This window comes from Chrysemys picta, chromosome 12 (assembly GCF_011386835.1).
Source record: "Chrysemys picta bellii isolate R12L10 chromosome 12, ASM1138683v2, whole genome shotgun sequence".
Classification (NCBI taxonomy): domain Eukaryota; kingdom Metazoa; phylum Chordata; order Testudines; family Emydidae; genus Chrysemys; species Chrysemys picta.
The window spans coordinates 43,658,238-43,683,046 of NC_088802.1; the positions used below are offsets into that span (position 1 = coordinate 43,658,238).

Genomic DNA, 24,809 nt, shown 5'->3' on the forward strand with positions numbered 1-24,809 from the left:
TGTCCTTTCAAAATTGTAGCTTGTTGTTTTACATGTGGGTACACATCCTACTTGTAGTTGCGTCCACACAACTTTATTGAAGTCGGTGGGGTTGCACTGACATAAAGGGGGTCAGAAGTTGGTCCATGCGGTTCAGCTGCTTCTTATGTGCTGACTGTATAAGGCAATAGGTGATGCAGGTGATTCAGATTGGAACTGTTGGGTTTAAACATTTTCATTATAGAAATAAAAATCTTGCCACACTGGGCTTTACAGTGAAATTGATTATAAACCAAAATGAAACTGGCTGGGCTTGTTTTACTGTCCAAGCTGAATGTAATGTGAGGTTTATCCTTTTGTAAAAGGTGAGTAAACCCTAATCTTAAATAGGACTCATGTGGTGCATAGGCCTTGTGCTGACCCTCAGCATAGAAGTGAGTTTTATCCAAAGTAAACAAACAACATACATAGTGAAAAGTAAATTAGATTTAAGAATACTTCTTTTAGTTTTAATGATATAAGGTGTAATAAGTAACATTGTAAGGAAATGTATGGAAATATTATTTTCAAACTGATAGAGAGTCTTTGAGTAGGATAGGCTCAAGTTGTCATTTATGTTACAGTAGTGTCCAGAGTTTTCAACTGAGACTGGGGCCCCTTCGCCCCAGATGCTTATAGACGCACTAATGAGACAGTCACTGCCCTGGAGAGCTTATCATTTAAAAAGACAAGACAGACAGGTGAGGTAGGGGAGGTAATATCTTTTGTTGGACCTACTTCTGTTGGTGTAAAGTACAAGGTTTCAGACTACACAGAGCTCTTTCTTGGGCCTGGGGGAGGAAATCAGAGCTAAATACGAGTTGGCTCAGACACTGTGATTTCCTTCCCCACGCTAGGGTTACCATATTTCAGCAAGCAAAAAAGAGGACGGGAGGAGCCCCGCCCTAGCCCCACCCCATCCTGCCCTAGCCCCGCCCCTGCCCCTCCCACTTTCCGCCCCCCTCAGAGCCCCCAACCCTCCCCCCGCTCCTTGTCCCCTGACTGCCCCCTCCTGAGACCCTCCCCCCATCCTAACTGGCCCCCTAGGACTCTACCCCTACCTGTACCCTGACTGCCCCAACCCTTATCCACACCCCCACCCCCAGACAGACCCCTGGGACTCCCACGCCCCATCCAACCACTCCCGACCCCCTGACAGCCCCCCCCAGAACTCCTGACCCATCTAAACCCCTCTGCTCCCTGTCCCCTGACTGCTCCGATCCCTCTCCCCACTCCTGCCCCCTGACAGCCCCGGCCCCAGAACTCCCAATCCCCCCCCACTCCTTGTCCCCTAACTGCCCCCTCCTAAGACCCCCTCCACCCTAACTGCACCCCAGGACCCTACCCCCTACCCGTACCCTGACTGCCCAAAACCTTATCCACACCCCCAGACAGACCCCCCCCCGTCTCTTGACTGCCCCCTCCAAAACCTCCCTGCCCCTTCTCCGGCCCCCTGGCCCCCTTGTTGTTGGCCTTCGCCTAACGTCTCTGTGAGCCGTTCGTCCCGGCAGGCTGGCTGGCAGGGGGGAGGAGCTCCAGATTGCCGGAGGCGAATGCAGGGAGGGAGGGAGGGAGTGAGCTCTGCTGCAGGGGGGAGGAGGAGGGGCTCTCTCCGGCTGTCGGAGCCCCATGTAAGTGACACCATCCGGCCGGCTGCCCTGTTAGCCGCACGTGCTCTGCATGTGGGGGGGGGGGAAGTCCGGACATTTACAGATTCCCCCAGGACGCTATTTTTAGCTCAAAAAGCCGGACGTGTCCGGGGGAATCCGGACGAATGGTAACCCTACCCCACGCCCAAGGAAGAGCTCTGTGTAGTCTGAAAGCTTGTACTTTACACCAACAGAAGTTGGTCCAGTAAAAGATATTACTCACCTCTCTTGTCTTTCTCATATCCTGGGCCCAGCACCACTACAACACAGCAAAAGACAGACAAAGGAAGTATCATTATCTCGCTGTCACAGATGGGGAACTGAGACACAGGGAAATCACATGACTTGCACAGGTCACACAGGAAGTTTATGACAGAGCACCTGAGTCCCAATCAAGTGCCTTAACCACAAGACTATCTTTGCTCTTTGTTTTTTTGTACATCTTAATCATTCACATTGAAATAATCAGCATTCAAGCCTGCATATACTGTACATGTGTTGAAAATGTACTTTGGGCAGTGGCAAAAATCACACCAACTTCAATGGGTGCAGAATGGGGCCATTAAAAGCCATAAAACAGCTTCAAGAGTTGGTAAATCAATGTGGCGTCCCATCCCAACATGACTGTTGGGCTTAAAACAACAGTCAGAGTCTGGGGGAGTGAATTAGAAAGACAAATGCTGAGTTATGATGAAGCAGAATTCATTAATACAAGCAGACAGGAGAACTGGAATTGCCTGTCCGGATCCCATTGCACTTCACCCACACAGGCACCTGCAAGGAGGGTGAGTTACAAGCATTACAACATCAGATCAGCTCTTCTTGGCTGATTAGAATCAAGGCAACACAATATTTTTGTTTCTGAAGATTTGGAGCCAAATTCTGTTCCCAGTTACATTGGTGCAACTTCATTGAAGTCAATGGACTTTCACTGGTGATGCTATTATCATTATTTACGTATTTATTTTATGGAAAACAGATGGCAGAAGATTCTGGAAGTGAACTGCTAGCTAGGTAAGTGGTATGGGGTGAAGGGTTTGGTGGAACATTGGTCCACCTTCTATGAGTGGAGGGGGCCATAGGCGCCGACTCCGTGGGTGCTCTGGGGCTAGAGCACCCAAGGGGAAAAATTAGCGGGTGCTCAGCACCCACCAGCAGCCAGCTCCCCTTACCTCTGCCTCACCTCCCCCCCCCCAAGCGCGCCGCGTCCCCACTCCTCCCAGTGATTACTGCCCCCCTCCCCCCGCCTAATAGCTGTTTGGCGGCACTTAGAATTTTCCAGGAGGGAGGGGGAGGAGCTGGGATGCGGTGCGCTCAGGGGAGGAGGCGGACAAGGGGCGGGGACTTGGGAGAAGGGGGGTGGAATGGGGGCGGGAAGGGGGCAGGGACTTTGGGGAAGCGGTGGAATGGGGGTGGAGTGAGGGTGGTGCAGAGGCGGGACAGAGGCGTGGCCAGAGGCAGGGACAGGGGGGTTCGAGCACCCACCTGGCAGAGGAGAAGTCAGCACCTATGGAGGGGGCTGTACAGTTTGAATGGCTTCCACCTCAGTAGAAGAGAGGCTAGTCTTCATGGGGACAGGCTGGCTAGAATAGTCAGGAGGTTGTTAAACTAATAACAAAAGGGGAGGGCAAAGAAAGGGAAGATCTGAGCACTTGACACAAAATGGAGATGCTGAGAACAAAATTAATCAAGGAACCAACAGACATAAAGAGAAGAAATGTGCGGGGAGCGGGGGGGGGGGGAAGCTGTGTGATCATGGGAGACTTCAATTTGAATGAGGTATGCTGGAGGTCTCATGCTGCCAGTACTGAGACATCCTTGGAATTTCTAAATATTATAGATGACAGCTACCTAACTCTGTGTGGCATCTAACCCAGGGGAATTCTTTATTAGACTTTCAGTATTAGACTTGACAGATAAAGAGGAACTGATCACAGACCTAACAATTAATGGTAGCTTAGGTACAAGTAATCAGGACTTGATCACATTTATGATGTGCAAACAAAATAGAATCCAGACCTGTGATGCATATATTTGATGATTTAAAAGGGCCAGTTTCTCAAAGCTGAAAACAATTATGAGCCAGATCAGCTGAGAGGAAGAATTTAATTATACAAATGTGAATGATAATTGGGAGTGATTTAAAAACACTTTATTAGATGCCCCAAAAGCCACAATCCCACAATTGAGGAAGAAGGCTGCATTGGTGTAAAAAAAAATAGTCCTGGTTTAGAGGGGAAGTGAAGGCAGCTATGAAAACCAAATATATATATATAACAAATGGAAGAAAGGGAAAGTTGATGATAATGAGTATAAATCAGAAGCTAGGAATAGTAGAAAATTGATAAGGGAAGCAAAGGGACAGAAGGAGAAATCTATGGCCAGCAGAGTTAAGGACAATAAGGAGGAGGTTTTAAAGTATATTAGGAACAAAAAAAATCCTAATAATGTTATAGGTCCATTACTAGGTGGAAATGGTATAATTATCAATAATACGGCAGGAGTGTTCAATAAATATTTTTGTTCTGTATTTGGGGGAAAACAGATGATGTAATCCTATCATAACACTCTTCTATTCCACTAGTATGTCAGGAGGATATTAAACAGCAGCTACTAAATTTTTAAAATCAGTAGGTCTGGAGAACTTACACCCAAGAGTTTTAAAACATCTGAAACATAAATCTCTGAATTTATTTATACATTTATGTATTTCTGTTGGAGGAGTGACCAGAATCTCAATCATGGTCCAAGGAATGGTTAAAGGCACTGGACTGTGACCCAGGAAATCAGGGTTAATTCCTCCATTTCTACCACAGATTTCCCGTTTGATTTTGAGCAGCCACTTAGGCCTAGATCCTCAAAGATATTTGAGCATCTAACTTCCCTAGCATCTAGCCCAATGGGACCCATATATTGATTGGGGCCTCTCACCACTCCTGTAATGTAAATAATAAATGGTCAGTTAGCAAGTAACTAGGACATTGTCCAGATTATACATGGCACTTGTTAGCCCTTGCAATATCTGGTCTATGAAGTGCTGAAAAAAACCTGTCAAGTATCAGAGGGGTAGCCGTGTTAGTCTGGATCTGTAAAAAGCAACTGAAAGTACTGCATGCATCCGACGAAGTGGGCATTCACCCACGAAAGCTTATGCTCCAATACATCTGTTAGTCTTAAAGGTGCCACCGGACTCTGTTGCTTTTTACAGATCCAGACTAACACGGCTACCCCTCTGATACTTGACACCATGCAAGGCACTGCATTTAGCCGTATGGAATGGAAATGTATCAACCTCATGAAGAAACTTGCACAGGTACAGACAGATATCATCTTCCTTCCTGAAAAAAAACTGGTGCACCTAGATATACAATAGGGTAACCTGTTATATTGGAATAACCCTTTTACTGTGTTAATGACAAAGTACCAGCTTAGTTTCACTATCCAGTGCCACCTGCTGGTAAACATGATTAATCTTGGCGAATTTCTTTCCTACAGGCTATATGCAGTGTTATAGCCGTGTTGGTCCCAGGATATTCGAGAGACAAGGCGGTTGAGGTAATAGCTTTTATTGGACCGACTTCTGTTGGTGAGAGAGACACGCTTTTGCACTTACACAGAGCTCTTTCTCAAGCTCAAAAGCATGTCTCTCTCACCAACAGAAGTCAGTCCAATAAAAGCTATTGGAAGTTGGTCCAATAAAAGATATTACCTCACCCACCTTATCTCCTGCTAACATCTAAAAACAAGTCCTGAGCTACAGGAATAGGGCGAAGATCTACGCATCGGTAGTGATCTACTGCCATTTGACAACCGCTGCACGTTTACCGGTCAGCCCTCTGCTTTGGAAACACATTGAATAGGTGTGAGCCACTCATTAGGATGAAGGGGGATTAACAGTTAATGTTTGAGCTTTTCGAGTTGTTGATTCACAGCATCCCACAGGGTGCCAGGCCCTGGTCTAACTTTCCAAAGCTTTAGAATGGTTTCCTCAGTCTAAATCTACAGTTTAGTCTCTGTCCCTTTTGTAACATGCCCATCTCGATTTGAACTCAGAGCGATGTTTAATACATAATTCCGACACTGGATCATCTGACCCAGTTAACCCTTGAGCTGTCAGAATTTAGCACCTCAGTCCGATGGCTGTTCGGATGAGCAGGACCTTTCCACCTGAGACCAACAGTTAAATTTACTGTCACAGTTACTCCCCTCACCACTGCTGTTCGCCCACTGTCCGTATCCAAAAAATACCCCCAAAATCACTGCACCGCAAACTAATCCCTCAAGGGCCTATTGGTTATTATATTCCTTTGTCTGGTGCTGCATTTGAGAACCTAGTGTTGATGAAGACACTGCTAGCTTCCCCACTGTCATTTTCTCACGTGCTCTCTCAATATGTCCTCGCTGTGAAAGTGGATCAGCATTGGAATTTCTTAAATCTCTGACTCTTTGATGATGGTGGGGGGGAAAATGTGATCGGCTTTATATACTGTTTTCAATGGGTGACTTGTCTGGGGCTGTGCGTGGGATGACTTTGTAGATGGAATCTGCAAATGTAAGCCAATGTGTCCCCATTGGCCTGGATGGCTGTGGACATTTGTTCCTTTCCATGCTGAGCGCAGTACTTTCCAAAATCATCATCATGGGTGGAATTTGACCAAATGTAGAGAATCTAGACAAGACTAACACACCACTTAAGTCATAATGGTCACATAAGGAGTTTAGAAGGCTGTGTGCAGCTTTTCTGTACTCGGGTGAATTTCACCCAATGTCCTTGCATAAGATATGTCCCCTCCACATGCAGCATTTAGTAATTTGTTTCACAGGATGTTGCTAATGAGTCCATGTTCAAAATGATCTCTCAGCTGTTCACATGTATCTCCAGATTTACACACTGTAGAGTTAGAGTATTTTAAACTTGCTGCAAGTTCAGATGCTGTTTCAGAGTCATCTGTGGCTTAGGAAATGATCTTTCAGCCAAGACACGTTTGCTATGGGAATAAAAATCTAATCCTTTAATGATCTTGTTACATTCAGTGTCACCTAATATTGTGTTGCCATGAGGTCCTTTGGGAGAGGAAATGAGTTTGAGCCAACTTCTGACATAAACCTAGTACTTTCTTCCTCTTGGCTCTAAATCATTTGCTTAGCAAAGCTAGATTCTCCTTATGGGGGCTACAGCTGGAGGAACTTTGTCAGAGCACAAGTCAGACTCTGCTGAGACAGGCCTGGTTTTTTACTTTTTTCTTCTCTTTTTCTTCCTTTCTTCTTTAAAATATTAAACACTGTCCTTTTTGCCACTGTTCTTTCCATGCACAGATGATGAAACCTGTAGTTTAGGGAGAACTGGATGAACTGTTTGTTATGAATTTAGCTCCATTTTTGGTGATTATGATTATTAATAAAGCACTTCTTTTACTGCGGTACTCAAAGACTTCAGTCGTGATCAAGTTGTGGGGTCCTGTGCATACAGTGTTAGAGGCATTTGCTGCTTGTTAGGAACTGAGTCATGTGAATGTATTTGCTAGATGTAAGCATTCACCAGAGTTTTCACAAACCATTGCAGCCTATTGATTGTGCACAAACTGTTCACTTTTGCTGTTTGCTATTTTCCGATTGTGTGGTGCGATTGGTCACCCACAGGAAGTCACATGGTATTGTTTCTCCACCCTTGTTTTATGACTAAAACTTTTAAAGCGGGTGGATAATGAGGGACAAATATGAACATTCAGAATACAGTTTTGAATGAATAGTCATTTGTGTTAAAATGAGTGACACTCAGGATTCACATGACCCAATAGTTGTCCAAATAATAAGGGAGGTTCATCCCAGTGAGGCCTCTGCTCTACTCTCATCTCAGATAAGCTCTGTTTTGAAGGCTGAAGTGGAATGCAGATGGTGCATAGGCCCCGTGCTAGCCCTCTGCACAGGGGTAAATTTAATCTAATAGTGAATAACTACTACTGTGACCCTGTGAATCAAAGTGAACTAAACTCTATATTTTTACACATACAGATACTTATGAACCAGGTTTCCTTTGGCTAAGTGACTTTTATTTTAGATTGAAGGAGACAACACACTAAGAAGGAACAAATATAAAGTCTTCATGAGACAAAAAGTGGAATGTGTTTCTTGATCTGTCTCCTTCTACAGTCTGCCCCTTAGCTAGCAGGCAGCCAAGCAGGGTTCTTGTATGTGTTTGTAGAGTGCCCAGGGGGTCTTATGGGCTGGTCCATGACTGAGGCCCCTAGTCACTATGGTTATACAACTAATAATACTAAAAATGTCATATGGAGAAATCGGAGCCATAGCTAGGGATACTGCTGTGCCAGACTGTTGTGGTTGAAGCAATAATAAAAGTCTGGAGGTGAATCGGGCTTTGTCTACACTAGGGGTTTTAGCCATCAGTGTGGCTGCACTAGTGCAAACCCCTAGTGTAAGCAGACAAAGCCAATGTAAGTCACAGTTTGCATCAGTGAAGTTTATCCCTGCGTGAAACGGGGTAAACTGCACAGGTGCAAATCATGGCTCACAGCAACCTCCCTTTTCTACACCACAGATGTGTGCTGGAGGAGCGACATCAGGAGCCAGCCGCTGATGACTGCCACTGGGCCAAATCCCCAACGTGGCCATGACGTTAGAGAGATAAATAAATGATTATTTAGAAACTCAGTTCAATGGCAGGAGCAGGCGAGGAACCTAGAGCATTCTCCAAGCGGAGACTGGTTCTCCCAGAAATCCACCCCTACAAGGGTATTAATTATGTAGGCATTACTACATCCAAGCAATGCGTGTTGGCTGAGCAGTGGCCTGGGGGCAGGAGACTCCTATGTAGCAAATTCTGATTAATCCTTTAGTGGGTGGCACCTACTCACAGTCATGATGTTGTGCCAGTGCATTGGCTCCGGAGAAGGGCTGTAAGATAGAACCTTAGGCATGTGTTTACTGGGGACATTCTGTGCCCAGCCAACTGGTTGTTTCAACCCGCTATGAAATCCAAGGTCTCTTCACCCTCCTAGGGGATTCCCGTGATCTCTCTCCTCTTGGTCTGGGAGTCTGGCTTAATTAATGGTTCAGCATGTGCATGTGCTGCTGTTATGGACCCCAGAGGAGATGTTCCTTATGGGTCCCAAATGGACTGGGTGAAGTCCCCAGCAAGAAGGGAGAATAGTGTCCCCAAAGAACAAGTCTTTTACAGGAAACCTCTGCTATAGTTTGTAGCCAGGCAAAACCCCACAGCCTCAGTCTCTCAACTTGCAGAAGAGGAGAGAGCAAACTAGAAACAGAGAGCAAGAGAACATGCATGTGTCACCTGGCACCTGATTTCTGGTACTGTAACCCCTTTGCACCCATCTGGCTGTGTCTCTTTGTAACTCTGATTCTATCCCTCACCCCTGACTTCTCTTAATCCGCTCATTAAAGGCTGTTGAACCTGAGACAACAGATCCACCCAATACCCTCTGTGCTTCCTCTGGCTCCTCTTCTCTTGGGAGTAAATGAAACAATATCCTCTGGCCTAGATACACTGCTGGTGTTTCTCTCAGTAGTTTCCACCAGTGGATTTCTCCACCTTTACCATTTCCACTGCCTGTCTTTCTATCTCCAGCTCTTATTACAGTCTCTTTTTCCTACCCCTTTTCTCCCTCCCTGCCCCCGCCCCCGTCCCAGGGACATTCCATGTGCTACAAACTCCCAGATACTACCCTGTTTCCCCGAAAATAAGACATCCTCCGAAAATAAGGCCTACTTACAGTTTTGCCTCTCGTTGTAATATAAGGCATCCCCCCGATAATAAGACCTCCCCGATAATAAGGCATCCACCGATAATAAGGCATTTTTCATTTCTGAAAAATAAGACATCCCCTGAAAATAAGACCTAGCGCATCTTTGGGAGCAAAAATTAATATAAGACACTGTCTTATTTTCGGGGAAACAGGGTATGCTGATGGCTGCTTCTAGAAATAGGTTAATGCTGCTGCAAACTCTTTCCCCTCCCTGCTCCTTGTTTTCCCTTGTATTTGGTACCTATATGTAGGAACATTTGGAGAGAAAAATAGGAGCACGCCTTTTAACTCCTTTAAAATCCCTGGGGCTAAAGGAGCTTTAGGAAGAGACAGTAGGATAGGAACTGTCCCTCCTAACAAGAAGAAGAACAGGAGGACTTGTGGCACCTTAGAGACTAACAAATTTATTAGAGCATAAGCTTTCGTGGACTACAGCCCACTTCTACTCTGAAACTCCTCCTAACAAGGATGCTTGGCATGCATACAAGGTTTCCCCCAGCTGTTCTGTGCTCTCTCTGCTCTCTTTGTTCTCCCTCTTCTTGCCTCCAGCACAGCTCTGTGCTCTTCTATAGGAGCAGTAACGTTTTTTTTTTTATATCGCTGCCCTTCTCACGTCCTTTGGCTCTGGTGAGAGCAGCAGAACTCCTGCCTGCCTGCACAAGCTATTCTTCATGACAGAGAGAGCCAAGGGCAACAGACACAGCAGCACCATGAGGGAGAGAGAGTCAGAAAGGGCGTGGAGGAAGCAGATGAGGGTGAGAAAGGGGCAGAGTCTAGGGATGGGACTAAAGCCAGCTTCGCATTACTAGCGCTAAGCAATTTGAGCTTGCAGTCTGCAAGCATTTCAGATTGCACACTGTGGCACTTCTGCCAAGGCCAGCTGCATTTCTCTGCTGCCTCTGCCCTTCCCGGGACAGGCTCATTTGTTATCTGATCCTGCAGAGGTACTGGGACGTTGGATCACTCTGCAGTGTCCTGTGCTCTACAGGGGGATGGAGCCATGGCAGGAGATGCTGATGGAGAATCAGGACCTGTACCAAGAGAGACAGAAGGGAGAGCAGCCAAGTGAGGCAGGGGCAGCCAGGATAGAGCCACTGCAAAAAGGTTCTCCCCTAAATCATGGAGTGGAACAGCCAGAACCCCCAGGAGAAGGAAGAAATGCCCAGGAGAAAGGTGAGAAATTGGGGCAAGGGGACACACCAAGTCAAGAGATTGCAGCTCCAACACAACAGCTGCAGACTGGCACCAGCAGAGTGGGTCCCCCAGAACAGGAGGTGACTCCGAAAGGACAGGATCCAGGGCCCACCTTAAGTCATCCCGTCCTGGATGGAGATGGAAACACCTCCGGAGGAGAAGAGATGCCAAGGGTCTTTCAGAGAGGTGCCAAGGAGGAAGCGGAGCCGCCCGAGGAGGGGAGACGTGAGGAAGCCCTGATGGGGGAGCTCTCTGAGCTGGTGCAGCAGGTGGTGAAGAGAAGCAGCTGGTGGGAGAGACATGGCATCGATGACTCCATCATTGCCCTGAACTTCCTCATCCTTCCTGCAGGTAAAAGTGGGAAGGTTTGTGTCAACTAAGGGAAGGGCCCCTGTGTCTCCTTATTGGTTTCTCATTACACATTAACAGGGAACCGTATTCTCTTTGTGTTAGTAGGCATGAAAGCTCAGCTGGTTATTAACCACTTAGATGTTGCCGCTGATGGGGCGAAAGGCACCTCCAAGTACTGCCCCTGTGTTCCAAAGCCCTACTTCTCATACTGCCCGGTGGGAGCTGCCGCGGGGGATGGTGTCCGAGATCTGCATTGTATGAACACAATTAGCTGTTGGTGACAATTGGGGTCAGCAGTGGGCACAGCTGAGCCAGTGCTGAATGCAGTTTAGCTGCAAGTGTAGCGCCAGGCAAAAGGGGCCTCAGATACTGTGGTGATGGGAGCAGCATAAGAACCTGAATATAGTAGAGCTGAACTGTGTTCAGCATCATTTCAGTACCTGTGCTTTAAACCTGCTCAGGCTTAAGGAGGTGATGCAGCTTGTAATTGTTCCTGTGGATCCGGATGAAGTGTACAGGTGAGCTTCAGGTAAGTGGGATGCCGAGGCAGCAGCCTTTTCAGTGCCTCTGTCTCTGATTTAACCCTTTGATGCAAAGATGCGCATCTGGGGAAACCTTCCTTGTTCAGCACTATTGGGCTGCCATTTAATACTAGCTCTGTCTGTCCCAGTGAGATCTTCAAAGGGGGAGCTCAGCCCTGCCGTGGAAGCTTTGTTATTGTATTTATATGAGTCACTTCTTATGGTTCTGATGGTGGGTGTGATGGAGGAGAGATGTATTTTTAACTACAGGCCGAGCTGGTCTTGCAGCTTCTCTCAGGATGTGCAAGAATTGCCAATACAGGCCCTCGTTTATTATCTGGCAGCCCGTGAGCATTAATTTTTGCTGTGAATAAGGGGTACGAGAAGCAACCACTTGCGAGCGTAGGTGTCGCACTGTCCTGTGGCTGGTGGTTCTCCACTCATCCTGGGACAGGTATTTCCAGGTTTGTCCCAGTTATACTGGAGTGCTTCTACACCCTACAGACAGTGCTCGCACTCCTTTCACAGGCCCCTAAACCAGTTTGGGAGCTAGCGAGGTGTCATCTCTTGGAAGTGTTGCATCAGGATGGAATTATGAAGACAGCAACCTGCACTTAATTCTACATCTAAACAGCATGAGCCAAATGTATCCCATTGAAGTCAATAATGGCGTGATTGTAGCTAGAAATTGCAAGAGTTAGGTAGCTTCTCAGAAGTGTTTTGAATAAGGAACGAATGGGAGTTGGGTGTTGGCCAAAGCATACTAAGCAGCGTGACAGAGGGCATTGAGTTGGGAGTGGGGAAAGAGAGATGAAGGGAGCTCTTAGGAGGGAAGCTTCCTTGGATGTGGTTGGGTGCAGTTGGAGATACAGATTAAGATGTAGGGAACAGATTTGTGGAGTGCCTTAAAAGTGAGGAGCAAAGCCTTGGCCTTAATGTGGAAGGAAAGAGGTCACCCACAAGGAGAAAAGGAGGGAGGGGGACTTAAATACCTGGGTTTATGGCTGCTTAGCTGAGCTGAACCAGAACTCTGGAACATTTTGCCGTCACTGTTTATTTGACCAACCGTGCGAGGACTTCCACTCACCATAATGGCATTTCTCTGTTTGGATATTTGGATGCAATGCAATAACTTATGAATGCTGTATCCAATCAATTTCCAAAATGTTAGGGAATGTTCTATTGATTTTGGTGGAAATGCAAAAATTGGAAGGGGGAAATGGGGGACACATGGTGTCCCTGGCATCTGATTAGCAGAACCAGCTGCTTCAACCACCTATAATAATCTATAGATCAAAGAGCCAATTGATGGCAACTATTAACAATACTCTTCAGTTTAACTCTCCCACTCCTCCCAATACAGTTTAAAAGTGTTAACACCCTGAAAGAAAGAGAGAGAAAGAAAGGAAAATAAAAATGGTGGGAGGGAAGGGGGGAATGGAGAGGCCTGGGAGGAAGGGGGGCACACACAGAGCCCCTGATGGAGTGGGGGGAGAATGGGGGACCCTGGCCTGGGGAAAATGGGGAGCAAACAGATCCTCTGGCATGGAGGGAATGGGGGGGTATAGGGTGGAATGAGGAAAAGGGGGCATGGAGGGAAAATGGGAAATTATTATTTGTATTACTGTAGCACCTAGGAGCTCCAGTCATGGAAAAGAGAGAGAGGGGAGGTCTTAGCAGTGGGGAGAGGGGAGTTAGGAATTGTGTTTTAGTCATGTTTATCCACAAGGTGCACACACAGTCTCTGTGGTTGGGGGCGGGCCGGGGAAGAATGGGGGATCCTGGTAGGGAGGCTGGGAGGGACACAGAGCCCATGGCATGAACGGGGCAGGGAGTTGCTGGGAGTCCCTGAAATAGTGGGGGATGGGAGAGTAATGCCCAGGGAGCTTGTGGGGGAGACTGGAGGAGTGCAAGAATGCCCTGGTGTGTGCAGGGCACTCTGACTACATAAGTATTTGCCCTTAAACTTGGGGGGGGGGGGAAGCGAGTTGGATAGTCAGCATAAAGAGAACCTTCATCGTAACCCTTTTCGTCTGTCACTGACAGTCCCGGAGACTACATGAACACTTCCCTGTCCCATAGACTTTCATCTGTCAAGCAAGCTAGGTGCTTTTATGGCCCTCATCCCCATTGTATCTGAACTGGGTACCTGGATTTCCACTTTACCTTGGTGAGAAGAAGGAAAATGGAGACTCCTTCAAAATGAGATCTCATTTGCCCAGGAGAGCTGTAGTTCTTATGGGGAAAGCAGTCCCCCCTGGGTCTTGCCTTGGCCATTATACTGGTCTGATCTTGACTATCTAGAAGGCTTAACAGCTCCAAGGTTTTTCTTTCTATCTCTAGGGTTCCTGTGTCTGCGTTCAGACAATGCCCTTCCCTTCCTGTTGGGCATCTTCATCTTGGGCATAGTGCACCACACTGTAACAGTGAAAGGAAGCCACTTGGCCAGCCACAATGCCTTGACGGAGTCCAAGTCTTGGGGGAAAGTTTGGGCCATATTCTTCCTTGAGGTATATAACCAGTGTGTGAGAATGCTCCTGTGTGTACGTTTATATAGGAAGTGCTCAGATTTCATGGTGTTGGGTGACTATAAAAACCTAGATAGCTAGGCAGAACACTGCAAAGCTTTACAGCTACACCTTGTAGTGTTGCATGGATGTGGGGTGGTTTGCTGCATCCCCCATGGCATGTGTATGTGAATGTGTGCATAGGCACCGACTTCTGCTAGTGCCGGAGGGTGCTCGACCCCCCTCAGCCTCCAGCCCCGCCCCCTCCCGCCCCTGCCCCACCCCCATTCCAACCCCTTCCCCAAAGTCCCCGCCCCAACTCCACTCCCTCCCTGCCCCTATTCTGACTCCTTCCCCCAATCTCTGCCCTGGCCCCACCTCTTCCCTGCCTCCTCCCCTGAGAGTGCCATGTTCTGGTGGCAAGTGCTGGGAGGTAGGTGGAGGAGCAGGGACACAGCGCGCTCAGGGGAAGAGGCGAAGGTGAGGTGAGGTGGGGTGGGAGGGGAGTTTGGCTGCCGGTGGGTGCAGAGCACCCACTAATTTTTCCCCATGGGTGCTCCAGCCCCAGAGCACCCACAGAGTCGGCACCTATGAATGTGTGTACATACCTGGGGATAGGGTGACCAGACGTCCCGATTTTATCGGGACCGTCCCGATATTTCCTTGTTTGTCCCGCGTCCCGACCGACGTGCGGTCGGGACAACCGGACAAACAAGGAAATGCCCCGAGCCTCGAGCCCGGAAGTGCTCGCGCCCCCCCCCCCTGCCCCGACTCCGCCCCCTCCTCCCCCGATTGGCTCCCTCCCCGAATCCCCGCCTCTTCCCCGGGCTCACCATTCCCCCTCCCTCCACAAGCGCTGGAGGGAGGCCCGGGAGACGCAGGGGAAGCGCGGGGCCGGGGTGAGTAACAGTCCGGCCTGGCCCAGTGCAGGCAGGACTCAGTTGGGTGGTTGGGAGAGGAGGGGGGCGACCCGCGGGGCCAGGCGACGGGGGAGGAAGCGGCCATGGCGCTCGGCGGCTCTGGCGCCCCCGAACCCCCCGAGCCGGGGCCTGCAGCAGCGCGTACACTGGGCCCAGCCCCTGGCTAGGCACGTCTGGGCTGCCCAGCTGGTGCTATCCCGCGGCGGCCCCGGGGCAGAGGCATCGGCAGCCCAGCCCCGTTCGTTCCCCTGCGGGACGGGGGGACTGGGGCCTGCTGCCCCCACTCCGGGGCCGCCGCGGGATAGCACCAGCTGGGCAGCAGCCCAGACGCGACTGGCCAGGGGCTGGGCGCAGCGTGCGCGCTGCTGGGTCCCCGCAGCAGGCCCCGGCTCGGGGGGTTCGGGGGCGCCAGAGCCGCAGCCGCCGAGCGCCATGGCCGCTTCTTCCCCCGCGGCAGTGGGAGCTGCAGCAGCGGCTGCTCCCGAGTCCCGCTGGCCGGGGGTGAGAACAGCCGCCGCCTGGCCCCGCGGGCCGCCCCCCTCCTCGCCCTACCACCCAACTGAGTCCTGCCTGCAAGGGACCAGGCCGGACTCTCACTACCCCGGCCCCGCGCTTCCCCTGAGTCTCCCGGGCCTCCCTCCAGCGCTTGCGGAGGAAGGGTTTTTTTTTTTTTTTTGGCCCCGCCCCCCGCCACGCCCCCCCCCACATCACCCCCCCCCCCCCCCCCCCCGCGTCCCGATATTTGTCTTTGGTGATCTGGTCACCCTACCTGGGGATGGGGTAGATAATATGCATAGAAGCACATTTCCATTGAGCAGAGGCAGTTCTGTCAGATACCTTGATGGCAACTCATCACCAGATTCTTAACTCAGTTACTTTCGATTCATGTGGGTGTAACTGAGATCAGAATTTGGCACATTAGCTCTAATCAACGGCTCAACAAGTTGCAGTGTATTAACCACCACGTTCCTCTCCAAAGAGGGGAGAGGTTTATTTCTGATTTTGAAAATGCCAAAGGAAATGAAGGCAATCCTCTTCAGTCTTCTCCTGATAACCACCTGCTCCACTGATCCATAACTTGTGAATACAACAGCTCCTGGGATCACATCTTCATTTCAAAAGCCAGTCCCTAATGTGCTGAACTAGTAGCACTTTCCGATCAAGGGAAAGATATATTCAGAGAAAAAAATTCCTTTTAAAAACAAATTAGTTTTGCTAACTAACTTTATTCTGTTAAATTAATAACACTGTAGCAGAACTAGAAAAACATGTTTTTGACTGTAGATTGTCTGTATAGATCAGCGGTTGGCAACGTTTGGCACGCGGCTCGCCAGGGTAAGCACCGTGGCGGGCTGGGCCAGTTTATTTCCCTGCTGACGCAGCAGGTTCGGCCGATCGCGGCCCCCCACTGGCCGCGGTTCGCCATCCCGGGCCAATGGGGGCGGCTGGAAGCCGCAGCCAGCACATCCCTCGCCCGCGCCGCTTCCTGCCACCCCCATTGGTCCGGGACGGTGAACCCCGGCCAGTGGGGGCCGCGATCGGCCGAACCTGCCGCGTCAGCAGGTATATAAACCGGCCTGGGCTGCCAGGGTGCTTACCCTGGCGAGCCGCGTGCCAAAGGTTGCCGACCCCGGTATAGATAGAATGAGCACTGCAATCTGCTGGCTATTAAGTATGTACACCACTGCCCTCTACTGGGTGGAATCAGAACTGTTCAGGAATGTGTTGTAGTCTCTATATTGTTGAAGATTCCCAGAGATTCTCCTTTGGCTCAGTTGGCAGGAGTTTGTGCTTTTTTGAAGCAGGAGGAAGTGAATTCTATCTCTGCTGGTGCTGCAAAATTGCAAATGGCCCTGATATGCAATGTAGTGATAACCAGGAAGTAAAAAGTGAACACAGATTTGTTATAATATCTACTAGTCATATTAAGGCCATACATCAACTCTGAGACCACACTGGAAAATTGGAATTTCCAAAATGAAGAGAAATTAGCTTTCCAATCAGTTAGGGCACAGACATGAGCTCCTACCTGTGTAGGAGTTCATACATTCAGAGCAGCCAAAGGTATACCTGACCACTAGATGCATCACTTAATGGAGCTGGGCCTGAGCCTCAATTCTGCCTCTCACTCTCAACTTACCCTGAAGCTGGGGGTTGTTTGATTCAGGGTTTTGGCTAAAGCCTGTCTCTGATGATCAGTAAGCCTGAATAACTCTTTGTGTAAGTGGAATGTTCTTATCATGGTAAATGACCTTCGAGATTAGTACTGTCGTCAGCTGTAAAGTACATATCTTTGTGTAACTCCAGAAATTATCTACCATGCTTGTATCATGCAGCTTCAATAGCATTTTAAGGCATATGTGGTGCAGACATGACATCAGATGCATTTCTCGGGTGTAGTTATATCATATCTTGTCCTAGTGCACGACAATAACAAGGCTTTGAGTGTGAACCTCTATGGTGGGGTCATCCCAGTGAGACAATGTTGTGTACCTGCCATGTTCTGATCCTTGCATGCACGCTGTTCTTCATTTCGTTCTCCTTTCTTTCTCTTCCAGGTTTGCTCGGCTTTCACAGCAGAGCAGGCATACTACAACCACGTGAAACTCCACCACGGTTACACTAATGTTATCAAACTAGGAGATTCCAGTACTTGGAAGCTTCCTTTCTTGAACCGATATGTCTACATGTTCATTGCACCCGTTGCTATACCTATTTTAACCCCTCTAGTGGCACTTGGTATGTTGCTTTCCTCTGAGATATTTTTCTTCTATAAGTATTGTTTAAAACCTAAACATTTTTTTAAACTAAAAATTAAACTAGTTTGTAGGGGCCCCAAAAGATAAATACAATTATCGGCATTATGGAAGCCGCAGTCAGGTTAAAGGCCTGATGGTGCTAGGAGCTGTACAAATGCATTCCCTTGCCTGAACAGCTTACAATCTAAGTTAGGATGAGACAGGACAAGTGCGTATAACAGACAGTAGGAAGGAGCAGGAGAAGTCCTTTGGGCCATCTGCTCAAAACTAAGGCATTCGCCACAACCATCTGTGGGGCTTCTTGATTCTTAAACTGACACAAAAGGGATTCTTTTGGAAGCAGATTTTACATTCAGAATGGAATGCAGTCACAAAAACTCAGTATTTAAATATATTGGGTCAAATACTGAAGACCTTAGGCAAATCTCACATTGAAGTCAATGGGCCAAGTGCCTGAAATCCTTATTTATTTTTAATTCAGTCCATTCTCAGACCCGTTGACTTCAGCAGGTATTTTGCCTAGATAAGGACAACAGGATCCAGATTTATATATACTTCTTCAGATCTTCAAAGCATTATACAAACACTGAAGCCCTTACCCAGGCCAGATCCTGTTGTCCTTACTTAGATGTATGTAGGATTGGTGAGGGGCATGCTAGGCTGGAATATAATGAATGAAAGGGATGGAAAATATTTGAAGTGTACTGGTGTCAGTGCTAGGAAGTGTAAGAAGATGGCCTCATTGGGAAGAATGGGATGAGGTGGTGCAGACATTGGAAGAAGAGACCGGATGATAACTGGGGAAATACAACGTTCATAGTGTATGGAAGCTCTTCAGTCTACAGGAGGCCAACACACAACCATGGGCAGTGAACAGCTGCTAATTGATTGCAGAAAAATCATATATAGGACCAAATTCTGAGGTCATTATTTAAGTCCTCATTCTGCAACCCTAACTCATGTTGCACAGTAGCGGTAGCATTCAGTCAATGAGACTGCTCGCTTGGGTGAGTGCTACTCAGCATGAGTAAGAGTTGCAGAATTAATTTTTACTCGGTCCTTGTTCAAGCAAATGCTTATTGACTTTAGTGGGGGATTTCACCCGAGTAAGGACTGCTGAAGCTTAGTAAGGTCTTCAGTATGTGACCCATAAATTGTCTCAGGACTAGAACAATAATCAAGTTAAACCACAAACAAATCCATGTCCTACAGCTCCCTTGGTGACACTGTTCAAAAATGTTCTGAAAGCCAGTGGAACCTTAGGTGTTGAAGTGGGTCTGGGATCAGGTGCTCCTCGAATTTGTACATAGTGACTGACCAGTGCCTATCCTGGGATTTAGAATATAAGCACTACAGCATTATTCCCCAGCTGGGTAACCTGGAAGATGTGGGGAGGGGTTGACTGTTGCCCTACAGGTTGTCTGTTCTTTCTTTCATAGGTTTGCTGAAGGATGTTGAGTTGAAAACAGCTCTCCGGACCCTCTGCTGCATGTTTCTTGGGCTCTACTCCCATTACTGGCTCCTGGTCAATGTCTCAGGGTTCCAATCAATGTGGTCTGCCCTCATCTGCATGTTGATCACACGATCTCTCCTTGCCCACCCCTACATCCATGTTAACATCTTCCAGGTAGAGGCTACAAACTCCAGCTTGTACCAAAGTCCTTGGAAACAAAACAAAGCAAAGCTCCCTGTATTAATTAAATAGCTCTCACTTTGACTTTGGCAATTGAAGCGTCTAGAAACTTAAGACAAACAACCTGATTCTGATCTCAGTTGCACTGATTTCACATCAGATTAGACTCAGGTCCAAAATGTCGAGGAGACTGATGTCAGTTGGCATAGCAGTGTGCAGAAAGTTGAGACAGAATGAACACAGAAGGCTGGATTCTGATCTTAATTACAGTGGTGTAAAAATGGAACACGTCTACTGAGTTCAGTGGAATTTATCCAGTTTTATACAGGTGTAAATGGGATCAGAATTGGCCCCTTCCCACGCTAAGAGAAGATGTTACTTTAAAATCCAGGTGCATTTGGGAAAGATGGAATGAGCATAGAACCACAAAAGTGGGTGGTCCTCGCACCTTGGGGATTCATTGATAGATCAGTCTTGACAGGCCTAGGATGAAATGCATATAGATGGCCGGATTCTGATCACATTTAGGCAGGTTAACCCCTCTGAAGCCGCTGGTGTTTCCAAGCTACTGTGGAGTCATTGGACTCTGACACAGAAGCTTCTTTTCTATGTGCCATGAATGGGTGGCCCTGGGATAATGTGCGGAGAGCAGTGTGTGAATGCTTCCACACCATGCTTGACTCGTAAGTAGTGAGTGGGAAACTAGAGCATTCCAGTTGATGGCACTAGCCTGTTACCTTTTATGAGGACTCCTCATCCCCATAAAGAAGGAGATTCACAAGATCATGTACAGAAAAAGATGAGGAGTTCAAGAAACTGCCACTCTTCTGCCCTGGCCTGACAGCTGGATTCCACCCTTGTCCTCAGGAAGCCCTGCTCCCTATCTGCCTGCTGTAGGAAGAGATGCCATAGTCTTACTGTTTTGTCTTGTAGCACATTGGCCTCCCGATGTTCTCTGCTGATAAGAAGCCCAAGCGGATTCACCTGATGAGCCTTGGAGTTCTGAATCTGCCCCGGAATGCCCTGCTGGACTGGTCCTTTGGGCACTCAATCATCAGCTGCCATGTGGAGCATCACCTCTTCCCAAACCTCTCTGACAACATGTGCCTGAAGGTAAGATAAAAGGAGGGCATGTCCAGAAGGTGTGTGGAGGGAGGGGGATGGGAGGGGGGAGTGCCATTTAGCATAGAGAAGATTGATGAGCATGGAAAGAGGTAATGAGGAGATAAGTTTGTGTGTTTCCCCCTTCCAGTTAACTAAAATGTAGGTGGTAAGCCTCTTTCCCTAACCTGCAGTTCTGACCATGCTTCTGCACTCTTCTCTTTGCACTGGCTTACCCTCTTCTTCCTCATTAATTTTAGACTCCTTCCCATTTTCAGAACACTCCATAACTCCAACTCTAACTAGATCTCTGTCCTCACTTTCTCCCACTCCACTTCTTCCTCCCCACACTCTAGTCAATCTTCTCTCCAACCTTCTTCCATTCTTGACTTTGTGCTTTATTATTGTAACAGCCTTCCAGTTAGTGTTTAGCAAAGTCCCACCTCTCCTCCTGGGAAAGCTTTTCAAGCCCCGCCTAATCTGTGAATAATTCCAGCTATAATCATCATACACCTGCTATGGTTGACCTGTATTGTGTTCATTCGTCCACTTGCAGTGTATTAGCTGTAGGCTCCAACCAAAACCCTAGATCCAAACACCCTGAAATTTTGGGAAAGCTGAGATCTGGAGCTGTACTTTGCAGTCCAGGCACATCTCTACGCTGTGTTTGTTTGACACCATTTACTAATTTTACAGTCCCATGTATACTTCTGGTGTTAGTAACAATAAAGACATGGTGCTACTGTGATACCAACTCAAGGCAGTGTCCTTGTCAGATCTCACAAGATGAGCAAGGTCAGGCTTGGGAGGTCTCAAAAAACAAACCAACCTTCAGGTGCTGCAAAAGTTGATGTTGGTAGTTCAGTAGGTGGCACTCTTCCCTCTGTGCCAATATTGAACCAGTGCCCCAGCATGGTATGAGGGAAGGATGGCGGAGATCCTAGCTTTCAGATCAGGTGCAAGATCAAAGTAGTGAGCCCTTGTGGTTATCTGGCCCTTATGACAAGAGAACCCTTTGCTGCTCGAGTTGGATACTGTATTCATCTTCATTCTCTGAGTTAAGCCATTGTGTAGTGTTAGCTACTGTTAAGCAGTTTTTGCATTCCACCCCGGAGTTGGCTACATTTTGGCAGTAGGCAATATGATTCCTACATGCATAGTTTTCAAAGGACTTAATGATCACTTTGGAGGAAAGGCCCTGTACAAATGTAAGTCATCATCATTAGAATTTACTGTGCCATTTTAATACTACCTTTCCCTTTTAGATCAAGCCCATAGTCTCCCAGTACCTGAAAAAGAAGAAGCTGCCATACAACGAGGACTCCTATATGTCCCGACTACAGCTGTTCCTACACCGTTACGAGGAACTGATGGTTAATGCACCCCCAATAACTGAACTTGTGGGGATTCAATGATAGGCTCTGGAACACGACAGCAAGACATGGGGCTGTTTCCTGTGGGTCATTATAACATCGGACAAGATCAGGAAGTTTAAAACCAAAGACATTGCCCTTATAAAGCAATCAAAGAGGAAACAAGTTTGCCTGAAGTGTCTTGCTTTTGGACAGATAGAAACACACATAGAGACCAAGAAATGCCACTAGAATGATAAATTGTGACTGAATGGTGATGGGACAGAAGGGAATTCTGTAGCTCCAATACAGTAGATCAAATGGGAGTTTACCTGAGATATTAGAAGCTGGTATTTATTTTTCCTCCATTCTCTTTTAACTCTTGGACAGAGGTCGCTATTGATTCTTGTTTTCTTTACCGTTGTGTCTCTGGAACAGGACTGGGAGCCCAACAAGAAAGGGAATTCACATCCTATCCAACTCCAGTGTGCCAAAAGGACAGGATGACTAAGGGGACTGGCAGTGGGGCAGCCTTTAACTCTAGGTCAATGGTTCAAATCTAGGCAAAGCTTGTATTTTTGGAACAACCGAAAACTGGTTCCCATCTGATGGCCCGTGTGAATTGAGTTGATGGTTCCAGTTCCTCAGAGAAAGATACCCATATTACAAAACCTTAGTCAGCAGACTCAGTTGAGAGGCTGAGGATGGAATGGGCCATAAAGAATGTACTGCTTTAAAGGTGGTCTCTCCAGATTAATGGAGGCACATTGGTGGTGTGGCGTAAGAGAAACTTGCACTGCTGCAGCCTGTGCTCTACCTGTTTTGTGGATAAATAAATTCCTTCCAGGAGTGTGGATTTGACAAAACTAGCCAGAGCAGTTTGGGGTGAGTTGGTGAAAAGTTTTTGTGCTGCCCCTCCCCCCCAGTGCAACCAGGGTTTCACTCCAGTGCACAGAGCAGGATGGAGGATTTGCAGAAGAGTTAGAGAGAGGATTCTTTGGGGTGCACTCAAACTTAACTGGCTTCTGACATGTGGAGTGTTTGTGTTGTGGGTGGTCATGGTGGAAATCAGAAGGTTACCCCAGCCTCCTGCTGCAAACGTGGAACATTGCAGAAAGTTTTGTAAGAGACAGTTATCCAAAGAAGGCAGGACTCTGGGAGCCTGGTTTCTAGCTACTGGAGGGGCTTTGTGCTCATTCAGGAATTTTGCCATATACCTAAGGTGAAATCCTGGCCCACTGCAAAACTCTCAGTGACTTCAGCAGGGGCAATATTTCACCCCGGATATATAGCAATATACAAATGTTAAGGGTAAAATGTTCAAAAATGCCTAAGTGATGTAGGTCAGAGTCCCTAAATGTTGCCCTATGTACTTAATCATCACGACACATCCGGCAAGATAGTTACCTGTTGTTACCCAATTTAACAGACGGGGAAGCTAAGGCAGAGAGGTTAAATGATCTAGATAAGAGGGAGTTGGTGTTGGAGCCAGGCTTAGAATGCAAGAGACTCCTGGTCTCAGTCCTGTACCTAATTCACTGCTTAGCTGCCCCTGTGTGCAGCCAGATACCACACTATCCAGAAGAGGGCTTGGCTTGCATCCCGTTCATGTCCTCAGGGGCAGCTGGGATGCCACAGCCCCCGAGAGCCATGAGCTCCTCGGAGATTCGCTCTAGAATTGAGGGACCTGTGGCCATGGTTTTCTGAGCCAATGCACCAGTCCTGGGTGTATAGAGGAGCCCGGGGTAACCTGTGATCTTCAAGCCAAAAGTCTGTGGCAAGCTTTCATCCCTAGCTACTGGGTTACATTATCAGAGCACTTTGCGAGGAAAAGGGGGAGAAGCTTGAGAGAAGAGATTCTCTCCTTTACACTACTTGGCACAGTTCCTCCACACTTGGGATGGGATGGGGCGGAGGGATAGCCCTTAGGTTGGCGCTGCAATTTGGCACCTTTCGCCAGCATCGAACTGTGTGTGAAAGGACTAAAATGCAGTGCGAGCCCAGGTCTCACTTCTTTTTCCACTGTCCTCAGGGAGAGACACGGGAAGCCTCCCTTCCTTCTGCTGTAAAATCCTAGAGGATGAACATCAGAACCAGCCAGGAGTATTGTTGGAGGGTGGGAAGAGGGGGGCGTGACTGCATTGTGCTAAGACTGCCTCTCAAAGCTTTCTGAAAAACAGCAAGAGGAAATTCCTCTTCTGCCCTTTTGGGTTCTCGGCCAAGACGCTATTAATATTTATCCACTTTTATGGATTATATTTCATGTTAAGAAAAGGCAAGATAACTTCAGATAAGGGAGCACTGCCTCCACTGTTTCTAACACTTTGTCTGCTGTGTGGCTAATGCAAAGAAAGAAATGCTCATTCAGCAAGAAGCAAATCCTAAAACCCAAACTGCCCATTACAAACCATTCTAAATGGGCAATAAAGTTCACTTATCTATCTTTGTCCTCCGTTCTAGAAAGCCATTGCAAAGGCAGATTCTCTGATCACCTTCTATGAGCCAAATCCTGCAGTCAGTCCTTTTTCAGGCAAAATTACCACTGGAGTCAAGCAAAATGATCTGGCCCCGAGAATATAGCGTGTCTGTGGGAGGGGCGGGGAGTGGGTCTTGTGTTGGAATGTGCATCTAAGAAGGGCTATACTAGAATATCTGTGGCATTTATCTTACCAAGATTTAACAAGATCTCACATCTTGAGAGGGGGAGGCCCTTCCTTTTCCTCACTGAATGTGAATTTCACCTCTGAGCACAGGGTCAGCACCAGGCATATTCACAGCCTAAGTCCCCTTGGCCCAGTGCACAGGAGTGAATTTCACCCTGACTGCAGTTCTGCACCGGTGTCACTCCATTGGTTTGTGTAGTTACTCCTGGTTTACACCACTGTGAGAGGAGAATCGGGCCCTGTGGTTGTACTCGTGAGATCATCCAAGGATGTGCAGCTGAGTCACAGAGTTAAGCTCTAACAGACCTTTTCCATCGATAATGTTTATGATTCCGTTATTAAATGCTTCATTAATCCTGA

At 47.8% G+C, this 24,809-nt stretch overlaps 1 protein-coding gene across 2 annotated transcripts in view; it reads left to right on the plus strand.

Moving 5' to 3' along the window:
* The window catches only part of FADS6 (fatty acid desaturase 6), a 41,209-nt gene extending 16,400 nt beyond the window's left edge, over positions 1–24,809 (plus strand). For both annotated transcript variants that reach the window (XM_024101688.3, XM_065563462.1), the window contains exons 2-7: positions 10,437–10,993; positions 13,858–14,024; positions 17,500–17,680; positions 19,140–19,327; positions 20,267–20,446; positions 21,700–24,809. In XM_024101688.3, the coding sequence (XP_023957456.3) occupies positions 10,437–10,993; positions 13,858–14,024; positions 17,500–17,680; positions 19,140–19,327; positions 20,267–20,446; positions 21,700–21,849 (1,423 nt within the window). In that variant the 3' untranslated portion in view covers positions 21,850–24,809. The remainder of the gene's footprint in view (positions 1–10,436; positions 10,994–13,857; positions 14,025–17,499; positions 17,681–19,139; positions 19,328–20,266; positions 20,447–21,699) is intronic.